General features: G+C 47.8%; 1 protein-coding gene across 6 annotated transcripts; it reads right to left on the bottom strand.

Moving 5' to 3' along the window:
• Nucleotides 1-3,678: 3,678 nt before the first annotated feature.
• ZNF544 (zinc finger protein 544) lies at nucleotides 3,679-22,951 on the bottom strand. 6 transcript variants are annotated; one of them, XM_028093281.2, is made up of 6 exons: nucleotides 22,440-22,872; nucleotides 14,815-14,916; nucleotides 11,269-11,361; nucleotides 9,343-9,469; nucleotides 8,955-9,038; nucleotides 3,679-5,696 (listed from the first exon to the last, which is right to left on the bottom strand). In XM_028093281.2, exons 3-6 carry the CDS (start codon nucleotides 11,311-11,313, stop codon nucleotides 3,739-3,741), a joined length of 2,214 nt encoding a protein of 737 aa, XP_027949082.1. In that variant the 5' UTR covers nucleotides 11,314-11,361; nucleotides 14,815-14,916; nucleotides 22,440-22,872; the 3' UTR covers nucleotides 3,679-3,738. The 6 variants fall into 6 exon arrangements, with proteins under 6 accessions (XP_027949082.1, XP_027949085.1, XP_027949081.1 ...); XM_028093284.2 differs by lacking the exons at nucleotides 14,815-14,916; nucleotides 22,440-22,872 and adding an exon at nucleotides 22,928-22,951; XM_028093280.2 differs by lacking the exon at nucleotides 14,815-14,916.
• Between the last annotated feature and the right edge of the window lie 49 nt (nucleotides 22,952-23,000).

Below are 23,000 nucleotides of genomic sequence, written 5' to 3'. Positions count from 1 at the left end.
TCTGTTTCTTGTTAAAAGGAGCCTCTGGGTCACATGTAATAGATGTGGTATCACTTAGAGTTTTTCTAAGAAAAAAAAAAGCCACAAATTTAAATGAAACCAACAAAGATAAAACAGATACATGGATATACAATTTTGAGATTACTCTTTACAAAATGTTAAAACAGAACAAAAAAATGTTAAGAAAAAAATAGGGGTGCCTCTGTGGCTCACTTGGTGGAGCATGCGACTCTTGATCTCGGGGTTGTGAGTTTGTGCCCATTGGGTGTAGAGATTACTTTAAAATCTTTAAAAGACAAAACAAAACACACACACACACACACACACACACACACACACACAAAACCCAAGATGTTAAGAAAAAAATAGAAAGTGTATTTGAACTACGCAAATATCTAGAAACCCCCTTAGCCTGACCAAGTGGACTCTCTGAAGATGGGCCCAGGAACGTGCAATTCTAACCGCTCCTCTCAGGTGGGTCTTATGCATGTTTCAGTCAGAAACCACTGGCCTCTGGGTATGGGAATCATTTGGGTGGAAAGGTCTCAGGTTCTTCTTTCTTTCTTTTTTAAAGATTTTATTTATTTATTTGACAGAACGAGACACAGCAAGAGAGGGAACACAAGCAGGGGGAGTGGGAGAGGGAGAGGCAGGCTTCCCGTGGAGCAGGGAGCCCGATGCGGGGCTCGATCCCAGGACCCTGGGATCGTGACCTGAGCCGAAGGCAGACGCTTAACGACTTTGAGCCACCCAGGCGCCCCTGTAATTCTGATCTTTATGGCCTATAGACTTTACTGACTTCCTGCTCTGATAAGGAATGTAGATTTGGCTCCCACTGTTGCTCCTCTATTTGCTTCCAATTTCTGTCATAGTACCATTTTATGCTCTAATTTTGGTCTCCTAAATAACCTATGTATCATATTATAGTCAAGAGGCTGCTTCCTAAGATGAGGATACAGGGATACTCCTCTCCCCACGATGTCTCTTCCCCTTCTACTTTACAACAGCTAGAGACCATACCATTACTGTGAGTGACAGTGCTGCGAACATCATACTCTTGCCATTATGAAATCCTCATGTCACAGCTCTGGCTTTCCTCCTTAAAAAAAGCAAAAAGCAAAAACAAAAACAGCACCTACTGTTTGTATCGTATCTATGTAAATACTGTTCAGTGAAGGGCCGATCAAAACAATCTGATTATATATGCCCCCTCTTTTATTCCAATTTCATGAGTCCTTTGCCTCTTCTAAGAAGTATTAGCATCAGGGTCAAATACATGGATCTCGGGGCACCTGGGTGGCTCAACCGGTTAAGCATCTGACTCTTGGTTTCAGCTCAAGTTGTGATCTCAGGGTCGTTAGCACAGCACTGGGCTCTGCGCTCAGCATGGAGTCGGCTTGAGATTGTCTCCCTCTCCCTTTGCCTGACCCTCTTGCTCTCTCGCTAAAAAAATCAATCTTAAAAAGAGCATCTTTGATTTATTTTTCACTTGCAATTATTTTTTGACTCACTCTTAGAATAAAACTTTTAAATATCTGGTTCCCCAAATATCTGTTCTCTTTGGGGCTGGCTTCTGTTTTACCTTATGTTTTTTTTGTGTGTGTGTTGAAGGCTTTCTTCATCTTTCACACCTTGGCTCCCATCCATATCGAAGAGGCTATCAGAGAAGATGGGAAGTTCAAATAGGTGGATGAGACCAGTTTAATGGCATGCTTTGCTAGAGGGTGAAAAGTACAAGAACCAGCTGTTAGGGTGAAGGTCCTCAGGATGCTCAAATAAGGCAGTCCTTGTTCCAGAACATAATCCACCAAATTCCCTAGTCCCCCAGACTATTTTTAGTACATAACTTCCTTCCTACTTTATTTTCTGCTTACCAACAGCCAGATACTCACTGTAAGACAAGAAAAATAGGGGAGAAGGGAGAGAGAATTTGTAGTTTCATAGACAGATCTTCAGTTAACCGCAGCAGCCCCCCACCCCACCCCGTTGTACAGCTCTGCGAGGGAGCGGTGGCCTGTACTGCTGCAGCCCTCTCTTCACACGATCCTGGCTTCAGCCTTTCCACTCCGCATCTCCAGGTGATGCTCTCATACCTCCTTTCACCTTGCTCAAATTTGCAGTTATGGCCTCTCCCACTTTCTTCACCACTGTTGATTTACACTTCAGCCTTTGTTTTGAACATGCTGCTGAGCTTTTTTATTCTTTTTTAAAGATTTTATTTGACAGAGAGAGACACAGCGAGAGAGGGAACACAAGCAGGGGGAGTGGGAGAGGGAGAAGCAGACTTCCCGCTGAGCAAGGAGCCCGACGGAGGGCTCGATCCCAGGACCCTGGGATCATGACCTGAGCCGAAGGCAGACGCCCAACAACTGAGCCACCCAGGTGCCCCTGAGCTGACTTTGTTTCTTTTTTTTTTTTAAGATTTTTTATTTATTTATTGAGAGAGAGAATGGTAGAGAGTATGAGAGGGAAGGGGAGAAGCAGACCCCCCGCTGAGCAGGGAGCCCAATGCGGGACTCAATCCCAGGACTCCAGGATCATGACCTGAGCCGAAGGCGGTCGCTCAACCGAGCCACCTAGGCGCCCCTGAGCTGACTTTCTTAACCAACCATCTGTGTACATGTTTTTTATGTGGTTATAACATTTTGCGTATATACTACATTGGGTTCTGTTTTCACTTCACTTGGTATTTTCCATATTGCTATATCCCCAGCTCTGATTATAGTCAACCTAACTGAGCAACAAAGTTAAATTAAGAGCACAATGGAGTCCTTGATATATTCAGAGTCTACTTTTAATTCCAATTAGGACCAGTTTCAGAAGACTTTTCATCCTCAGTCCTCCAATTTGTTAACCGCTGTTTTACATTGGCTGGCTTTGTATCTCATCACTCAACACCAACTTCGTCATGCCAAGATTTCTTCCTAGATTGAGTGTTCGGGGCTTTGCATCAAGAATATCTTCCAGTCTAAAAAAATAAGGTAAAATAAGAGCATATCTTCCAGTCCACTATTTCTAGGAATGTGTCACAGGAACAATGTCTGATTAAGTTTGGGTGGTTGTTTACACTAGAAAGATTATTTGGTGGGTATAGCTACATACTGAATTTCCGAACTCCTGCTGAGAGCTTGACAAAGTTTTAAATCAGTGGTATGTTCATAGCTTCTCATCTAAATGCAGACATAAACACATTTTAATGTACATACAAATTACTTGTGCTGCTTTTGGGAACTGCAGGCTCCTGGGTTTTACTGCCAGAAAAATCTGATTTAGTAATCAAGGTAAGCGGTAATGTGCAGTTTCAAGAACACTCAGAGCGAATCTGATGCACGTGATCATTAGACCACACTGAGAGTCATACCTTTGTCAGCTGATGTCTAATAAAGGTTTGGCAGTGAGCCTCTCCATCTTCATTATTCAACTTTCTCCCATGAGTTTTTTTTTTAATTTTTATTGTTATGTTAATCACTATACATTCACATCATTAGTTTTTGATATAGTGTTCCACGATTCATTATTTGTGCATAACACCCAGTGCTCCACGCAGAACGTGCCCTCTTTAATACCCATCACCAGGCTAACCCATCCCCCCACCCCCCTCCCCTCTAGAACCCTCAGTTTGTTTTTCAGAGTCCATCGCCTCTCATGGTTCGTCTCCCCCTCCAATTTCCCCCCCTTCATTCTTCCCCTCCTGCTCTCTTTTTCTTCTTCTTTCTTAATATATTTGCATTATTTGTTTCAGAGGTATCTCCCATGAGTTTTTTCATGTTGAATAAGGGATGTATTATAACTGAAAACCTTCCCACATTCATTACATTCATAGGGTTTTTCTCCAGTATGAATTCTCCGATGCCTAGTAAGCTGAGATCGCTGACTAAAGGCCTTTTCACAATGATTACATTCATAAGGTTTCTCGCCAGTGTGTGTTCTCTCGTGCTTTGTAAGCGTTGACCGATCATTAAAGGCTTTTCCACAGTCAATACATTCATAGGGCTTTTCTCCAGTATGTGTTCTCTGATGTTCAATAAGGCGTGACCTCTGACTGAAGGCTTTAACACACATGTTACACTGATAGGGCTTGTCTCCAATGTGTGTTCTTTGATGCACAACAAGTGGAGACCTCTGGCTGAAAGCTTTTCCACAATGACTGCACTCATAAGGTTTCTCTCCAGTATGGGTTCGCTGATGCACAACAAGCTGTGATCGCTGCCGAAAAGATTTCCCGCAGTTATTACATTCATATGGTTTCTCTCCAGAATGAATTCTCTGATGTGAAAGAAGGTGAGAGCTCCCAGTAAAGGCTTTCCCACACTGATTACATTCAAAAGGTTTCTCTCCAGTATGAGTTCTCTGATGCTCAATAAGGTGAGAGCTCCCAGTGAAAGCTTTATCACACTGATTGCATTTATATGGCTTCTCTCCAGTGTGAATTCGCAGATGTCTAATAAGTTGAGTGCTTCGAATGAAGGACTTTCCACACTGGTTACATTTATAGGGTTTCTCTCCAGTGTGAGTCCTTTTATGTGAAACAAAGTCAGAGCTCTGGCTGAAGGACTTTCCACAATGAGGACACTCATAAGGTTTCTCTCCAGTATGAATTCTTTGATGTACAATAAGGTTAGAGTTCCACCCAAAAGATTTTCCACATTCATGACATGTATATGGTTTTTCTCCAGTGTGAGTTCGCTGATGCCTAGTAAGTTTGGAACTCTGGGTGAAGGATTTCCCACACTGGTTACATCCATAGGGCTTTTCTCCAGTGTGGGTTCTCTGGTGTACGACGAGGTCATAGCTCTGGCTGAAAGACTTCCCACACTGAGTACATTCATAGGGCTTTTCCCCAGTGTGTGTTCTCTGGTGTACAACAAGCTTAGAGGCACAGCTGAAAGACTTCCCACACTGACTGCATGCATGTGGCTTCTTTCCTGTCCGAACGATGTCACAGTCAGTAAAAGACGAGGCTGTGTGGAAGGCATTACGTTCCTCCTGACATCTCAATGGTGCTTCTCTAGGATCACTTACTTTGGTTTGTACAAGGCATTCGTCACGCTCATCCTGACATTCTCTAAAATGCATTGGCTTGTGTTCATTCAGAGACATGCTATGATTAACAATGTTTCCATAGTCTGTACAGTTATTGTTGTTCTTTGCTGAAAAAAGTCTATTATGAAATCGAAGGGAGGTACCACAGTTGAAAGAGTCACTACTGACAGTATATTCGTAAGGCTTTTTATTTCTCATTTCAACGTTTCCCAGTTTTTTCAAATAAATGCTCTGACAGAAGGCTCTAGCACTTTGGTGATTTTCATAGGGCTTCCGATCAGCCCAGCCTTTCTCATGATTAATGAAACCTGAATTCTGTTCCAACTTTTTAACATGTGAGTCAAGAGTATGGACATGTGTTCTTGTGGGTAATATTGGAGGCAGAAGGCTTATACTCAAATAACTTCCCCCGAGGTCATGCTCACAATGTTCTCCTTGAGCAAACAGTGTCTCTGAGGTAAGTACCATTTGACTCAAAGAGTCCTCCTGGTGCTCCTTTAGCTGATTCCTCCAATCCTGCCTTTCTCCTAATGACACCAACCAGGGGCCTTCTTCCCGTATGCAGTGTTTCATTGCTATGTGGTGGAATGGTTCTTCCACAGCAAAATCCTCTTTGGAAGCTGACTCTTTCTTTTCAAATGTATTCTTCCAGTCTGAAAGAAATCCAGTATACCTGAATTACTGGAGATGTATTAGAGGGGGAGGATGGGATGAAGGAGACCACCAAGTATGAGAGGTATCTCTGGGTCTGTTTCTAATCCATGGATTGTAATTTCATGCAGGATATAAAAAAAAAAGGAGATGGATCAGTGAACAGGGTATCAGTGATAAAATGTAAAAAAAGGCAAAGATAATGAAGAGGTGACCCAGGAGGACTGGTCCCCAAAGAGGGAGAAGAGGAATTAAGAATAAGTAGGTAAAGATTAAAGAAGGGATCCACAAAAGAATTGGACCTAAAGGTATATAGCCTTCAATAATCACAAAGATATCTACATTCTAATTGCTGGTACCTGTGAATACGGTACCTGATTTGGAAAAAGGGTCTTTGCAGATGCATAAATTAAGGAAACTGAGATAGGGAGAGTATCTGTGTGGACCTTAAATGTCACCAGAAGTGTCCTTATAAGGGGGAGGTAGAGATTTGATACAGAGGTGATATGAACACAGAACAAAGAGATTTGAAGATGCTGGCCTTAAAGACTGAAGTGATGTGGGCATAAGCCAAGGAATGCTGCAGCTACCAGAAGCTGGAAGAGGCAAGGAACTGATTTCCTCCTGGACCCTTCCAAGGGAGCATCATGACTCTACACCTTGATTTCAGCCCAATGGTATTGATTTCAGGTTTCTGGCCTCCAGAACTGTGGGAGAATCAATTCATGTTGTTTTAAGCCACACAACTGGAAATCTCTTACAGCAGCCAAAGGAAATTAATACAGGAGCCTAACTGGTACCTCAACCTAGATTACTGACCCCAAATCTTCGTCTATCTATTTTCTGATTCTGGATCTTGAAACAGGATCCCAAACACCAACACTGACTTAATATTCTTAACACACCATTTCTACTATTTCTTCCAGGCTACCCACAGAAGAAAAGCTCTTTAACCACTCTGTAACCAATGCCACAGACTTCCCAGAAAGGACTGTAGTACTCGAAGCAGTAGCTGGCCAGGGTGGGCTGCAAATGGGCTTCACTAACTAGCAACTTCCAAAGCTCATTTTCCTTGATGGTAAGCCAGGAATAAAAATCCTTAGCTTACAAGGTTTACTCTGATGCACAAATGAACCGATATGTGAGTCCCACAGGGTGCCTGGCCTGCAGTGCACTGTTAGCACATGGTACCATTGATATGGCCACCCTTGTTATTGTTCTAACAGGGATTCCTCCCTCTGTTGAAACACTGGGCCTCTAATGAGTGGTACAGGTACAGTGGTACAGGTTCCCAGCTCAGGACCTTGCCTGGGTCCTCCAAGATTCCCCCTTTACTTGTCACTCTTCCCGTTTCAGTCGTGTAGCCACCCACGTCTAGTACTATCGGGGCCTCTGAGCAAGTCCCCATGCTTCACTCTCCACGTCTGCTAAGGACACAAGGATCCTCTGTTTGGTAAAATATTAACTACACTCTGTGGCCCTCCTGTGACTTCCAGGGGGACATTTCCCTCTTGGACAAAGTCCTTATCTGAGCCCAACACCCTCCACCACCAACACTGTTCTCCTTCCCAAGATTCTGCTGTGTTCCTTTTTGGTGTTGCCTTGGAATCCCTGATGATGAGAACTTTTTCGAATGAAACAATGACCCAATGACAGGGAATGAAAGGGTATTTGGAGACAGGAAGAAGGAAAGAAGTCTTTGGGGGCTAAGATGTGTCCAAGTTGTGCCTGGTCATTGGAAACTGGGCAAAGGAGGTCAGACATTTTATACAGTGTCTCCGCCAAAATTGCAAAATGAGGAAAACAGACTGTATGGGTCAGCTAGATATCTATGATAGATGAGAAGAAAGACACTGCCCATAAACTGAATCAGAATGGCATCATTTGAAGGACCAAGGACAAGTAAAATTAGGTGACACTTCAGAGGAAAAAATAACAGAGGCTATAGGTGAGAGTTACAGGGTAAGAAAGAGCAGGAACACACAAGATAAACCAAACACCTCTGGCTAGGGGAACGTCAGAAGGTGGTGTGAAGGACACACATGATGTTTACTACTAACTGAAAGCAGCCAGTTAAGAAAGGCCACATACTGCATGATTCCAACTACAGGACATTCTGGAAAAGGTAAAACTAGAAAGAGTAAAATAACCAGTGGTTTCCAGGAGTTAGGGTAGAGGGAGGGAAAAACAGGTGGAGCACAAAGGATATTTAGGGCAATGGAACTACTTTGCATGATACTATAATGATGGAGATATGGCATTATACATTTACCCAAACCCGCAGAACGTACAACACCAAGAGTGACCCTAACGTAAACTATTGATCTCTATTGGTAATGTGTGGATACAGCTTCACCCATTGTAACAAATATACCACAGAATACAAGATATTAATAACAGAGCAAACTCTGTGTGTGTGGTGGGAAAGGGTGATTATAGGAACTCTGTACTTTCTGCTCAACTTTCAGTAAACATAAAACTGCTCTAATAAATAAAATTTATTAATGAAAACAAAACAACAACAAAATCAGAAGCAGCCCAATTAGTTGGGGTGATGAACATGTTCTAAAATTGATTAATGTGATAGATGCACATGCTGTGAATATACTAAAATCCTTTGCATACTTTAAGTGAATGAATCGTATGGCATGTGATTTGTATCTCGATACAGCTATTAAAGAAAAAAAAAAAGAAAAGCGTTCCAATCAGGCTGAGGACATATAAGGAGGTGGACCTATGGGATGAGAAGACATGGGAGAACAAGTCCAAGAACTGATTTAGTAGGAACCCCTCTGGAAGGAATAGGTCCTTGCCATTTCCTAGGGTGCACAAGTTCTCACCACACCTCTGGATCATCTAGAAGTTGTAGGAATGTCCACCATAGAGGAGGGATGGACACCAAAGAACAGGGGAAAGACCAGGTGTGATGAGGAGACCTGAGGAGCTGCTGCCCTGCATGGAAGTCAGGGTGAGGGACCAAAGAAAAGAGGGGCACAAGGACCTGGGAATAGATGAAGAAGCTGAGGGGTGAAGATCAAAGGGAAGATGGGAACAGAAATGAACCCACACATGAGGAATGTTGGGACAACTGTGACATGTGTTTTTCATGGCCTGGGGACAGAGGGACAAGCCTATGTGGGTGAGAATGTGGTTGCCTTGGATGCAAGGAGCTCCGTGCTCCTCCTCCCCTCCTCAGATCCAGGGTCCTGCAGGAAACAATCTCACCACGTTGACTCACCAGCTCTCTGGACTGCACTCACCTCGGGGAGGTCCCTGTCCTGCCCTCCACGGGTCTTGTCCTTGCTCCAGCCAGCTGATCACAGCCGGTTTGGAAAGCAGAAGCCCTGGTCAATGGGGGAGAAACACAGGACTTTGTGCTCTGCCTAGAGGAGGAGAACCGTGTCCTCTGGCCCAGCCCTCGGTCCCTGGGGTCAGACGTGGGTGGATTAGGAGGGCCCTCCACATCCCAAGGAAACTCCCAGCAAAACGCTTGGCTCCTTTCAGACAGAATGAGTGGCAATATTCAGGACCTGTATCTCAAAGGAATTTCTGGAATGCTCTGGTGCAGCCTAGGCAGACCCTTAAGAAGAGCCAGAGCTTTGAGTCCCTGAAGCAGAAAACTGCTGTGATGGGCAGAGTTCGTCTTACCCAGAGAGACCAGGTGGCTGCAGGTCTCCAGAGTCACGCTGCGGTACAGTCTCCTCTGGGCCAGATCCAGCTGTCCCCACTCCTCCTGCGTGAAGGTCACAGCCACATCCTTGAAGCTCACAGGTGGCTGAAACATCACCTGTGTTACCATGGGGCTCCGCCTCCCCAGTGAGGAAGTCGGGTTAGGGGGATGGGGCAGCACTGGGAGGGAGAGGACGTGGGCTCAAGATGACATCTGTGAGCACTCATGGGGTTCCCACCTTTGGGATCAGACACGGACCCAGTCCCAAGGTGTTTTCACTTCCCTCTGAGTGTCTCATCTATCACTGGTCACACTAGTGCTTCTGATTTTTTTGTAGTACGAAACAACAGGAACCCCACTCGGAGATCCCCACCCCTAGCTTCTCTACAAAAATCACAGATTTGAAGCCAAAGAGCTTGTTCTAAATCAGGGATCAGCAAACTTTGGCCCACAGGACAAATCAGGGCTATGGTATATATACATATATATATGTATGTTTATTTATTTATAAGATTTTATTTATTTATTTGACAGAGAGAGACATAGTGAGAGAGGGAACACAAGCAGGGAGAAAAAGGCTTCCCGCAGAGCAGGGAGCCTGATGAGGGGCTCAATTGCCAGACCCTGGGATCATGACCTGAGCCAAAGGCAGACGCTTAACAACTGAGCCACCCAGGCGCCCCAAGGGCTATGGTATGTTTTTAGAAGGCTAATGCCATGAGCTGAATTGTTTCCCCTCAACCTCACATGTTGAGGGCCTACCCCCCAAAGTGACTGTATTTGGAGACAGGGCCTTTATAGAAGTAATTAAGGCTAATGGAAGTCATAGGGCAGGGCTCTCATGTGATAGAATTGGTATCCTTATGAGCAGAAGAGATGACACCAGGGGCCTTGCTCCCTATCACGTGAGGATCCAGAGAAGGTGCCATCTGCAGGCCAGGAAGAGAGTCCCCACTAGAATGCAACACTGCTGGCACCTTCATCTTGGATTTCCAGTTTCCAGAACTTTGAGAAGATAAAAATGTCTGTTGCTTAACACCACCCAGTGGTATTTTGTTATGGCAGCACAAATGGACTAACACAGGTAAGAACTGAATTTTACATTTTTAAAGGACTATGTGAATAAAGAATGAGACAAAGACTGTGTGTGGCCCACAGAGCCTAAAATAGTTCCTACCTGGCCCTTCACAGAAAGCACTGGGTCAAGCCTGCTCTCAAAGGCTGAGAGGCAAACAGCCATGTGTCCTGGCCTTGGGGAGCCAGGCCTGAGTTGGCATCTCAGCTTCACGACTTACCTGATGGACACCTGGACACATCCCTGAACTCCTCTAGCATGAGCTGCCCTCCCTCATGAAGACAGCCCCCTGCATCAGGGAGTCTCACAGGACACGAGGGGAAGTAACCCCCTGGCACCCAGGAAGCACAAAGACAATGTGTGTGGTGTTGTGATGCTAAATGAGGCCAGGGACCCACCCCTTACCCCACTATGTGCTGCACTGTGAGCCATCTAAGGGCATCTGTGGCACTTTAAGGGGACACTCTTGGCTGCCCTCATGAGTAGTCTTAGTGAGGGTCAAGGGTCCAGGGTGGCTGAATGGAATATGGAGGCTTAGTTCTGCCCATCCTCAAGAGCCTGCTGTGCAGCCATCACAAAGAGTCTGAGCCAGAGACCTGTCCCAGGGAACCAGGTGTGGAAGACTCACGTTCAGTCTGGTCCTAGGAGCTCCTGGCTCATCCATACAGAGTAGGTGCTTCATCTACAGAGAGCCTTTGGCTTTCACATGAAGGCACAGGGCAGCATTACAGTGCTCTCATGTGCTAGCCCGAGGAGGTGGGTGCTATTCCTGGACCCATTTTTATAGCTAAGGAGACTGAGGCAAAGAGAGAAAAGGTCTCTAACTCACCTGGGATGGGACCGCATTGAGAATGTTCTTCCATTTCCTCCTCATACCTGAAGAAGCTGTCGTGAGCAGGGCAGAGGTCCTCAGGAGGCAGGGCTGGTGAAGCAGGAAACAATCAGGAATTCAGCCCCACCTCAGTAAGCCCACATGACTGAGCCCACTGTCAACCCCAGACAAAGGAGAGGGCTGCCAGTGCCATTTGAGGAACATTCCCTTAGGGTATGAGGAGTTGGTAGACAGGGCTCTGACCAAGTGCCTTAAAAAGTCCAAGGCCCTGGGCACCTGGGTGGCTCAGTTGGTTAAGCAACTGCCTTCGGCTCAGGTCATGATCCTGGAGTCCCTGGATCGAGTCCCCCATCGGGCTCCCTGCTCAGCAGGGAGTCTGCTTCTCCCTCTGACCCTCCCCCCTCATGTGCTCTCTCTCTCTCTCTCTCATTCTCTCTGTCTCAAATAAATAAAAATGAAATCTTTAAAAAAAAAAAAAAAAGTCCAAGGCCCTGAGGTCAGCTGTGGCAGCCAAGCCAGTTTTCCAGATGTGGAATGGGCCAGCCTGCCCAGATCTGAGCCTAGGGATGGACCTGGGCTATCCCAGGCTCAAGAAAAATGCCCAGGCACATGTGGGTATATCTGAACTGCGAGCCCACAGATACACAGCCATTCCTCAACACCCAAACAATGGACTGGCCAGTTTTTCCTGTCATTTCAAGAGACTAAATCGGGGGAGGTAGAAGCAGAGAGTTAAGACAACTGTACAATTTAAAAATATCCCAATGAAACATCAGCTGATCACTCAAGAAAACTGTACAATTTTTGAATACCAGTGAAACATGATCTGGCTTCAAAAAAAAAAAGAAAAGATGCACCATTTTTAAGTATCACAGTAAAACATCAGCTAGTTTCCAAAAATGGGGTTGGAGGGCTGGGGACAAGGAGGGTGAAAATCCCCAAGAGGACAGCGAAGAGCACTCTGTGGGAGGGTGCTGTCCCAGGTGTGCACTCCCCAAGCCACCGTGAAGGTGCAGGGTGCTGCCCCGCTGTGTGTGGGGGGCGCATCTATCGTCCGATACTTTACTGTGTCATTGCTTCCCATACTCTACTTATGTAACAGCTTGGCCGCAGTCATGTGACTGTCCCACTGAGACAGCCAAACAAAAATCCTGCCACATCTTGCCTTAAACCCTTCCCCATATTTACCTCCTGCTCCCCCACTTGTATCAAAAGCACATCTACACCGGTGTGCACACACATACCATCTATCTAGTCACTGGTCATTCCAGACGACCCAACATTCCAGAAATGTATGCTGCATTTGTTCATATGGAGCTACTGCTCATTCTGCAGATGGCATCTTTCACTGGTATGGTGCCATCCAGGTCACAAAGAACCTTGGACCCTCACCCCCTTGAAACAGAACAGGTATCACGTGGGCTGGAAGCCCAGGGAAACCCAGGCCTCTCATTCGTTGCTTCCAGGAGGCAGACACTTGCTGATCTCCCAGGACTGAAGGCTAGCATTTTTCTTATTCTACTTTATAAAACCCATTTCCCTGGAGAATCAAGAATCAAGTCACATATCAGGGCAAGTGTGCTCTCTCCATGCCTCACGTTTTTGGCAGTTCTCACCTTTCCTTCAAATGTTTGGGTCAGTTCCTCAACCAGTGTCATCTCCTCTTTGAGCTTGTCCAGGTGCTGGGGTTTCTCTTAGGTCCTGAGCTCCCTGGAGAGCGTGTTGGGGGCCACTCCTGGCCAGAGCCAGCAGGCGCATAGTGCCTACAGATGGGCCAGGACCTCAACACTTGCAGCTGCTAAAACCACAAAACCCCAGAGGCGGCTTCCCACTGTGCTCTCTCGTTTCCAAGACAATCTGTTTTGAGAACTCTACTGCTTCCAACACAGCCGGGGTCTGAGAACTCCTTTCCCAAACTTAATTCTGCAGACACTCTTTTCTGGCCATCACCTTCATGGTGGGTCCCAGTCTCTCTTTGTCACACAAACCTAATATCCTTCAGGCAAAATGAGCACTCAAGTCCTCCGAGAATCACTATAAAAAGGAGAGTGCTGGGCTACCTGAGCGGCTCAGTTAAGCATCCTACTCTTGATTTCAGTTCAGGTCATGATCTCGGGGTCGTGAGACTGAGCACCGCCGTCAAGCCTATGCCTTGGGCTCCGCGCTGGGTGTGGAGCCTGCTTAAGATTCTTTTTCTCCCTCACCCTCCGTTCCCTCCCCTCCCTCCCCCTGCATGCACTCTCTAAAAATAAATAATAAACTTTTAAGCAAGCAAGCAAATAAATAAACAAATAAATAAATAGAGGAGCGTGCTGAGTAGCCAGTTCACCATTGAAGCAGAAGACAATGGCTTCAAAATGCAGGGTTACCTCTTAGCTTGGCACTCAGGCCAGTACAGATGAGGCAGCAATAACCATGCAAGAAATGGAATTCAGAATGATTAGAATAGCTGTCAAATAAAAAATTTTTTGGGGGGGGGAGGGGGAAACATTTGTATCCCACTAAAAAACGTTTAAAGCAGAACATAAGTCTGTGACAAAATGTTCAACTTTCAACTTTTAGAGCTGGTGTACACATTTACCTGACTCCCAGCATTAACTTAAAAGAACAGAACCACCCCCATACCAAAAAAAGTAAAAGTTCCATCCATCCACAATGACGCTGGTATGTCCACACTGTCCACAGCACACACCTAATACAGTGAGTGTGCATAACAGGTTGACTCAGCAGGCCTGGGTGGTCCATGCCCCACACATTCCAAAGAAAGGCCTATTCCCTGACCAGCTGCTGGGAGGTTACCTCTGAGCCCCTGGGGAGAGCCTACCTGATAAAATGTCTGTTTGCTTGGGGACACCCCTGCAAAGTGAGTCTCAGGCTCAACTAAAGGACAAGGCCACAAAGAGAAACATCTCTAGGAAGTGTGAGAAAGTTGGCCCTTTCTGTACAGCAGTGGTTCTCAACTGGGAGCAGATCAAGGGACATCTGGCAATGTCTGAAGATGTGTGGTTGTCACAACTTGCAGTGGGCTGAGTAGAAGAGGCAGTACTCAACATTTCCCCTACCAGAGGATGACTCCGCTTCCAACATCAATACTGCCAAGGTTGAGAAACTGCTCTACAAGGGCAAGGCTGTGCCCCAGGAGCACCAGGACTCTTCAGCTCTGGGCCAATCTCACAGATTAGTAGAGCTGCAGAAAATCTGGCTCACTCAGCCCTCTTTATTTTCATCATCTTCTCTTCCTGAGTAAGATGGAAAACTCAGAAGCTACTTAGGACAGAAATGACGGCAAACTTTGAGGACACTCACCTCTCACTCACCGGAAAGAGAACCCACACAAAAGGCTGTCGCACACCAGGATGCCACTAAACCTGTGTCTACACCATCCTTTCGTCTGACCATGGCACAGGGCACCTGTCTCAGCTGATCCCCCCTTTGCACACTGATTAGGGTTTTGCAAAATTTTTGACCATGTCTGTGGTTGGTTGACTAACGGCCCCCCAAAGATTTCCATGTGCTAGTCCCCAGAACTTGTGAATATGTTACCTTGCAGGCAAAAGTGACTCTGGAAATGTGATTTAGTTCAGAATCTTGAGATGGGGAGATTATCCCGGATTTTCTGGTGGGCCTGATGTCAACACAATGATCCTGATAAAGAGGGAGGTAGGAGGGTCAGGGATGGAGGTGATGGCAAAGTAGAGGCTCCTGCACCACAAACCTACACATCGTCTCTAGCCGATGCACTGCAGACCACTCACGTATGTACTTCCTAACCCGGAAATGTTTGACTCTCTGATCTTCACATGTGTACTGAGAATACAGGAGGTTGAGCTGGGACACTTGAAGTCCTTCTTGACCTCTCCTTCACTCTCACTTGTCACATTCAGTTACAAAGACCCAGGGTCCCCAAGTTTCAAATATCACGTAACTCTCCACACCGTTGGTCTCTGATGTCTGGCCTAGCAATTGCTTTTTGCTTGGCTTACTGGAGAAGATCCGACTGGGTCCTATGGCCTGTCTTTCCCCTTTCTCCCAGCAAGCCACAGGGGCCACGGTAGATTGCAGCTTCTGTCACTGTGTGCAGCTTCCCACTGTCCTCAGGTTAAAGTTCAAATTCCTCCACAAGCTCTGGAAGTTACTTCCTGGATTAAAAGGGCACACATGGAGCGCTGGTTCAGACAATGAGTTGGGAAAAATCCAGTCTTTTCTCCCGAGTTTCTCCTTTATGCCAATATTCCTAACACTTCTGACCCTTCTGCTCACCAAACGTGTGGGTTTTTTCCCCATACCAAACACTTCTCTGTGACACCAGCTCTCAACTCAGATCTCACTGGTTAAGGGCTCACTTCCACAAGACTGCCCCACCCACTTCAGATGCCAATCACAAGGAGCAGGTCCCCAAGTTACCCACAACTTCTGACTTAGCTACAAATTGAAGATTCCCATGACCTCCTCCTCCTTGGATCCAATTATTTGCTGGAGTGGCTCATAGAACTCAAGGGAACATATACATCTGCCAGTTTATTAAAGTATATGATAAAGGATACAGACGAACAACTAGATAAAGAGATACATGGGGTGAGGTCCGTGAGTTTCCCGAGCGTAGGAGTTGGGGTGTCACCTTCCAGGAATGTGGATGTCCCTCTGCCCCTCCCTCAACTCATGCTTGTTCTCTCCCTCTCTCACTCTATTTGACAGAGAGAGACACAGCGAGAGAAGGAACACAAGCAGGGGGAGTGGGAGAGGGAGAAGCGGGCTCCCGCGGAGCAGGGAGCCCGATGCGGGGCTCGATCCTAGGACTCCGGGATCATGACCTGAGCCATAGGCAAATGCTTAACGACTGAGCCACCCAGGCGCCCCTAAATAAATAAAATCTTTAAAAAAAAACAACAAAAACAAAAGACATGCAAGAGACACAGCAGGGACAAAAAGCAGCACTGATATCTCTATGAATGAGCAGAAAGTAAAGCAAACTGTTGGTGGATGTGGGTGGGGTCTGGTTTCTGCAGCATCGGAGTATGAGCCATGCTCTAGGCTGGGCTTTGCCAGAGCAACGGCCTTAATCTTAAACCAGAGCCACAGTCCCCCTTACCTTACTTGCTGACAAATCTGCTGACAAACCCTTCTATGGATGAGCAAGCTGCTTGCCTGGTGTATTAGTTTCCTGTGGCTGCTGTAACAAACTGCCACAAGCACAGTACCTTAAAACAACAGAAATTTATTCTCTTACGGTTCTGGAGGCCACAAGCTTTTCTGCTGCTGCTTTTCTTATTTATTGCTTTTTTATCTCTGTGATTTGTTCTGAGAAATGGGTAAGCTGAGACTTTAAAACCTCCAGGAGAGCCTTCTTAAGTCATCATTTTCTTTTAAAAAAGTCAACAATAGATAAATGCAAAGGGTCTGAATAGCCAAAGCACAAACAAGGGAACAAACATTCAGGAAGCTGCCCTGCCTCACCAGAAAGGAAAACTGAAATGTGGTGACAAGAGCTATTGTGAAGGGAATTTGTTACAAATGCAAAGCAATTCTAACAACAGCCAATGCATAACAACAGTCTGAATTATCAAGAGTCTGACTGCAGGAATCCCATCATAAAAAGACAGAACAGGGGCACCTGGGTGGCTCAGATGGTTAAGCGTCTGCCTTTGCCTCAGGTCATGATCCCAGGACCCTGCTCAGCGGGGAGCCTGCTTCTCCCTCTCCCACTCCCTCTGCTTGTGTTCCCTCTCTCACTGTGTCTCTCTGTGTCAAATAAATAAAAATCTTAAACAAAACAAAACAAAACAAAACAGAACAAGTTTTAAGTATGAAGATATTGATAAAATGATAGTAAAAAAAAAGGATGTGGTCTAAACTTTAGTGCACTATCACTAAGAGAAAGTCATTTTTTAGGGATAAAAGTTGGGCTGTAGGAAGATATAATAATCTTGACTATTCATTTGCCCAACGGATACTATAGCAAAAATAGAAAGCAAAAACTTGGTAACATAAAGATGAGAAAAACTACATGGAAAACATCAACCTACATTTTATTTTTTATTTTATTTTTTAAAATTTATTGTCAGAGAGAGAGAGAAAGCATAGCAGGGGAAGCAGCAGGAAGAGGGAGAAGCAGGCTCCCTGCTGAGCAAGGAGCCAGATGTGGGACTCGATTCCAGGACCCTGGGATCATGACCTGAGAGGCAGGCAGACGCTTAACCGACTGAGCCACCCAGGCGTCCCACGTCAACCTACATTTTAGAATTTGACTGATTAAGAAGACAAATTAGAATACAAAATAAAATTTATATAAATTTAAATTAAAATATAATGTCAATATGAATTGTATATAGAGTTATTTATTTACACACTTGTGTGCTAGATAGAACTGTTTGGTTTGCCCAGGGAAAATTAACCGTATTGTCCCCATTTTGTGGATGAGGCAACTGAGGCAGAAAGAGCTTGAAGAAAACGTAGTCAAGGCCTAATGGCTGAGGACTAGGAAGCCAGGAGCTCTACAGCCCACTGCCTTGAGCGCACTGCCATCCTGGTTCTCTGCCTCTCCCTCTGGTACACCCTTGCCCAGCCCACTGCCCCTGCCCTTTCTTGAATCCTCCATCAAGGACCCACCTCTCAGCCTCTCTCTCAGGAGCTCTGCACAATCTGCCTCAGGCTACTGGCCACCCTCCCTGCCTGACCCTGATGGTTTTTGAGTCCTAGGTGGTATGAGACCATCTCTATTGCACCCACAGCAACCAACCAATCCATGTTCACACTCACCCTTCCTGCCCGACCCTGATGGTTTTTGAGTCCTAGGTGGTATGAGACTATCTCTATTGCACCCACAGCAACCAACCAATCCATCTTCACACTCACCCTTCCTGCCCGACCCTGATGGTTTTTGAGTCCTAGGTGGTATGAGACCATCTCTATTGCACCCACAGCAACCAACCAATCCATGTTCACACTCACCCTTCCTGCCCGACCCTGATGGTTTTTGAGTCCTAGGTGGTATGAGACCATCTCTATTGCACCCACAGCAACCAACCAATCCATCTTCACACTCACCCTTCCTGCCCGACCCTGATGGTTTTTGAGTCCTAGGTGGTATGAGACCATCTCTATTGCACCCACAGCAACCAACCAATCCATCTTCACACTCACCCTTCCTGCCCGACCCTGATGGTTTTTGAGTCCTAGGTGGTATGAGACCATCTCTATTGCACCCACAGCAACCAACCAATCCATGTTCACACTCACCCTTCCTGCCCGACCCTGATGGTTTTTGAGTCCTAGGTGGTATGAGACTATCTCTATTGCACCCACAGCAACCAACCAATCCATCTTCACACTCACCCTTCCTGCCCGACCCTGATGGTTTTTGAGTCCTAGGTGGTATGAGACCATCTCTATTGCACCCACAGCAACCAACCAATCCATGTTCACACTCACCCTTCCTGCCCGACCCTGATGGTTTTTGAGTCCTAGGTGGTATGAGACCATCTCTACTGCACCCACAGCAACCAACCAATCCATCTTCACACTCACCCTTCCTGCCCGACCCTGATGGTTTTTGAGTCCTAGGTGGTATGAGACCATCTCTATTGCACCCACAGCAACCAACCAATCCATCTTCACACTCACCCTTCCTGCCCGACCCTGATGGTTTTTGAGTCCTAGGTGGTATGAGACCATCTCTATTGCACCCACAGCAACCAACCAATCCATCTTCACACTCACCCTTCCTGCCCGACCCTGATGGTTTTTGAGTCCTAGGTGGTATGAGACCATCTCTACTGCACCCACAGCAACCAACCAATCCATGTTCACACTCACCCTTCCTGCCCGACCCTGATGGTTTTTGAGTCCTAGGTGGTATGAGACCATCTCTATTGCACCCACAGCAACCAACCAATCCATGTTCACACTCACCCTTCCTGCCCGACCCTGATGGTTTTTGAGTCCTAGGTGGTATGAGACCATCTCTATTGCACCCACAGCAACCAACCAATCCATCTTCACACTCACCCTTCCTGCCCGACCCTGATGGTTTTTGAGTCCTAGGTGGTATGAGACCATCTCTATTGCACCCACAGCAACCAACCAATCCATGTTCACACTCACCCTTCCTGCCCGACCCTGATGGTTTTTGAGTCCTAGGTGGTATGAGACCATCTCTATTGCACCCACAGCAACCAACCAATCCATCTTCACACTCACCCTTCCTGCCCGACCCTGATGGTTTTTGAGTCCTAGGTGGTATGAGACCATCTCTATTGCACCCACAGCAACCAACCAATCCATGTTCACACTCACCCTTCCTGCCCGACCCTGATGGTTTTTGAGTCCTAGGTGGTATGAGACCATCTCTACTGCACCCACAGCAACCAACCAATCCATCTTCACACTCACCCTTCCTGCCCGACCCTGATGGTTTTTGAGTCCTAGGTGGTATGAGACCATCTCTACTGCACCCACAGCAACCAACCAATCCATCTTCACACTCACCCTTCCTGCCCGACCCTGATGGTTTTTGAGTCCTAGGTGGTATGAGACCATCTCTATTGCACCCACAGCAACCAACCAATCCATCTTCACACTCACCCTTCCTGCCCGACCCTGATGGTTTTTGAGTCCTAGGTGGTATGAGACCATCTCTATTGCACCCACAGCAACCAACCAATCCATCTTCACACTCACCCTTCCTGCCCGACCCTGATGGTTTTTGAGTCCTAGGTGGTATGAGACCATCTCTACTGCACCCACAGCAACCAACCAATCCATGTTCACACTCACCCTTCCTGCCCGACCCTGATGGTTTTTGAGTCCTAGGTGGTATGAGACCATCTCTATTGCACCCACAGCAACCAACCAATCCATCTTCACACTCACCCTTCCTGCCCGACCCTGATGGTTTTTGAGTCCTAGGTGGTATGAGACCATCTCTATTGCACCCACAGCAACCAACCAATCCATCTTCACACTCACCCTTCCTGCCCGACCCTGATGGTTTTTGAGTCCTAGGTGGTATGAGACCATCTCTATTGCACCCACAGCAACCAACCAATCCATGTTCACACTCACCCTTCCTGCCCGACCCTGATGGTTTTTGAGTCCTAGGTGGTATGAGACCATCTCTATTGCACCCACAGCAACCAACCAATCCATCTTCACACTCACCCTTCCTGCCCGACCCTGATGGTTTTTGAGTCCTAGGTGGTATGAGACCATCTCTATTGCACCCACAGCAACCAACCAATCCATGTTCACACTCACCCTTCCTGCCCGACCCTGATGGTTTTTGAGTCCTAGGTGGTATGAGACCATCTCTACTGCACCCACAGCAACCAACCAATCCATGTTCACACTCACCCTTCCTGCCCGACCCTGATGGTTTTTGAGTCCTAGGTGGTATGAGACCATCTCTATTGCACCCACAGCAACCAACCAATCCATGTTCACACTCACCCTTCCTGCCCGACCCTGATGGTTTTTGAGTCCTAGGTGGTATGAGACCATCTCTACTGCACCCACAGCAACCAACCAATCCATCTTCACACTCACCCTTCCTGCCCGACCCTGATGGTTTTTGAGTCCTAGGTGGTATGAGACCATCTCTACTGCACCCACAGCAACCAACCAATCCATGTTCACACTCACCCTTCCTGCCCGACCCTGATGGTTTTTGAGTCCTAGGTGGTATGAGACCATCTCTATTGCACCCACAGCAACCAACCAATCCATGTTCACACTCACCCTTCCTGCCCGACCCTGATGGTTTTTGAGTCCTAGGTGGTATGAGACCATCTCTACTGCACCCACAGCAACCAACCAATCCATCTTCACACTCACCCTTCCTGCCCCTCTCACTATTATCTGATCTGTGCAGATAAAACTGCCTCTTAATTCACTCCGATCAATGGCCGTAGACTTCACCACCTTCCTGGCACACAGACCCCTCTAAGCCCACACCGTCCCAAATGGCGCCCTTCAATTTCTCAGGGGAGAGATTTTCCTTCTGCTCAAGTAAACTCTCCTGCATCCCATGCCCCGCCCCCACCCCCGCAGCGACTTCCGTGCTCCGGTTCCTCACAGCTAGGCCCTCAGAGCAGCCAACACGCCAGGGCCCCGTCTTCACCCTGTCCATCCTCTGTCTGGCCTCTCACTCCCGAACACACACTACAAATGTACAGCACACGCAGGAAAGCCGACCAAGATTCTCCACCTATCTGTCTTGTTCCGACACTGCTGCCCATCCCTGGGCAGCCTCCTACTGCCTGGGGCCACTTCCACCCTCCCAGCCTCTCCTTCCTTGTCTGGAGGAATCTGAGCGCAAGCGCTGGGAAAGCCACTCTGCAGTCAAAGTCCCAGCTCCACCACTCGCCTCTGTAGTCCCTAGTTCTTAAACAGACCGTAACCTCCCTAGGCCTCCGTTTCTTCTTCCGTAGACATCCGGGAGAAGAGCTGGCCTGGTGGCGTGGCGCTGCTGCGATTAAACGAGTTGCACTTACGGAGCTTAACGTCATACTGACACACAGGACACAGGAGATGCAGGCACACGTTACACTTGCACATACAAGTCCCCTTCTACTCCCCATGCTGGACCCGAGAAGGGGCTGGTGGGGCAGGGTCCCTCGCTCTGCAGGGCTGGGCGCAGGCTGCTTTCTCCTTCCTTTTCCAGTTTGCTCTTTCCCTGCCTGGGGGGGGTCTCAAGTGCTGCCCCAGGCTTCACGTCCAGCCCAGACCTCCCTGCCACCGCCATTTCCTCTCCCATTTCCAGCCCTACATCCCACAGACTCCTCCAGTCAACGCAGCTGGGTGACCGGGAATTCCGTGACCTCCATCCTGGCTCCTCACTGGAAGCGGGACTCAGAGTTCTCCTCAGCCACTCCCGCTCCCTTCGCATTCTCTCTCGCACTGAGTTATTCCTACCGCCAGATGCTTCCACTCTGAGGCTCTCCGAAACGCCACTCGAAGCCCTTACGCACAGGGCGGCTTCACGTCCCGGCTCCTCACACCTCCAGCCCCCCCCCAGCCAGCCCCTCACACGCGGGGTCAACGAACACAACCGATACCGGCTCCTCAACACCGTAGACCCAGAGTCGGCTGGTGCTCTACCGGGACTGCCTCCAATTCTTAGTTCACTTGGAAAACATGCACTTTGTCTTCAAACCGAGCTCAAGATCACGTACCGGTGGAAGAAAACGTGTCCGAGTTCTGAGGCGGGGCTGGATTCTGGGGAAGAGGAAGCCTCACTTGCCGGGTCCGCCGCCGGCCGGCTCTGGGCTACCACCTCCCGCACAGAGCGCCTCCGGGCAGGTGGCGTTAACGAACCGAGGGAGGAAAAAAAGACGCGTCTGGGCGGGCAGGCCCCAGATCCCCTGAAACCCTCAACGGCGGGCTTCCTTTGCAGCAGCTTCTGCCCCGGAGGAGGAGAACCTCAGACAAGCTCACATCCGGCCGCGCTCAGCCGCAGGCGCGGTCCTGGCTGCACCAGCTTCCGCCCTGTTTCTGCAGCCGGAGGGACTCGCCTCTGACAGGCCCCTGCGCAGCGCGGCGGGAGAAGGGACCTCAGCCCGCCCCGCTCCCTCCTCCCGCGCGGCCCGCGTCAGGGCGGGCCGCCCCGGCCCCGCCCAGCCCACAGCTGAGCCTCCACGCCGGTCCCGGGTTTCAGGCTCACCTGAGCGCGCGGGGCAATGGCGGTGCTTCCGGTGGGCGGCGGAAGTGCGCGCGCTCGGCGCAACCAACTGCAA

The sequence above is a fragment of the Eumetopias jubatus genome, unplaced genomic scaffold, assembly GCF_037043125.1.
Source record: "Eumetopias jubatus isolate StellerSeaLion01/CBP00866 unplaced genomic scaffold, mEumJub1_p1.0 scaffold_10, whole genome shotgun sequence".
NCBI lineage: Eukaryota > Metazoa > Chordata > Mammalia > Carnivora > Otariidae > Eumetopias > Eumetopias jubatus.
Note: the sequence above shows the minus strand (reverse complement) of the source record. Positions and strands in the feature narration are given on the sequence as shown.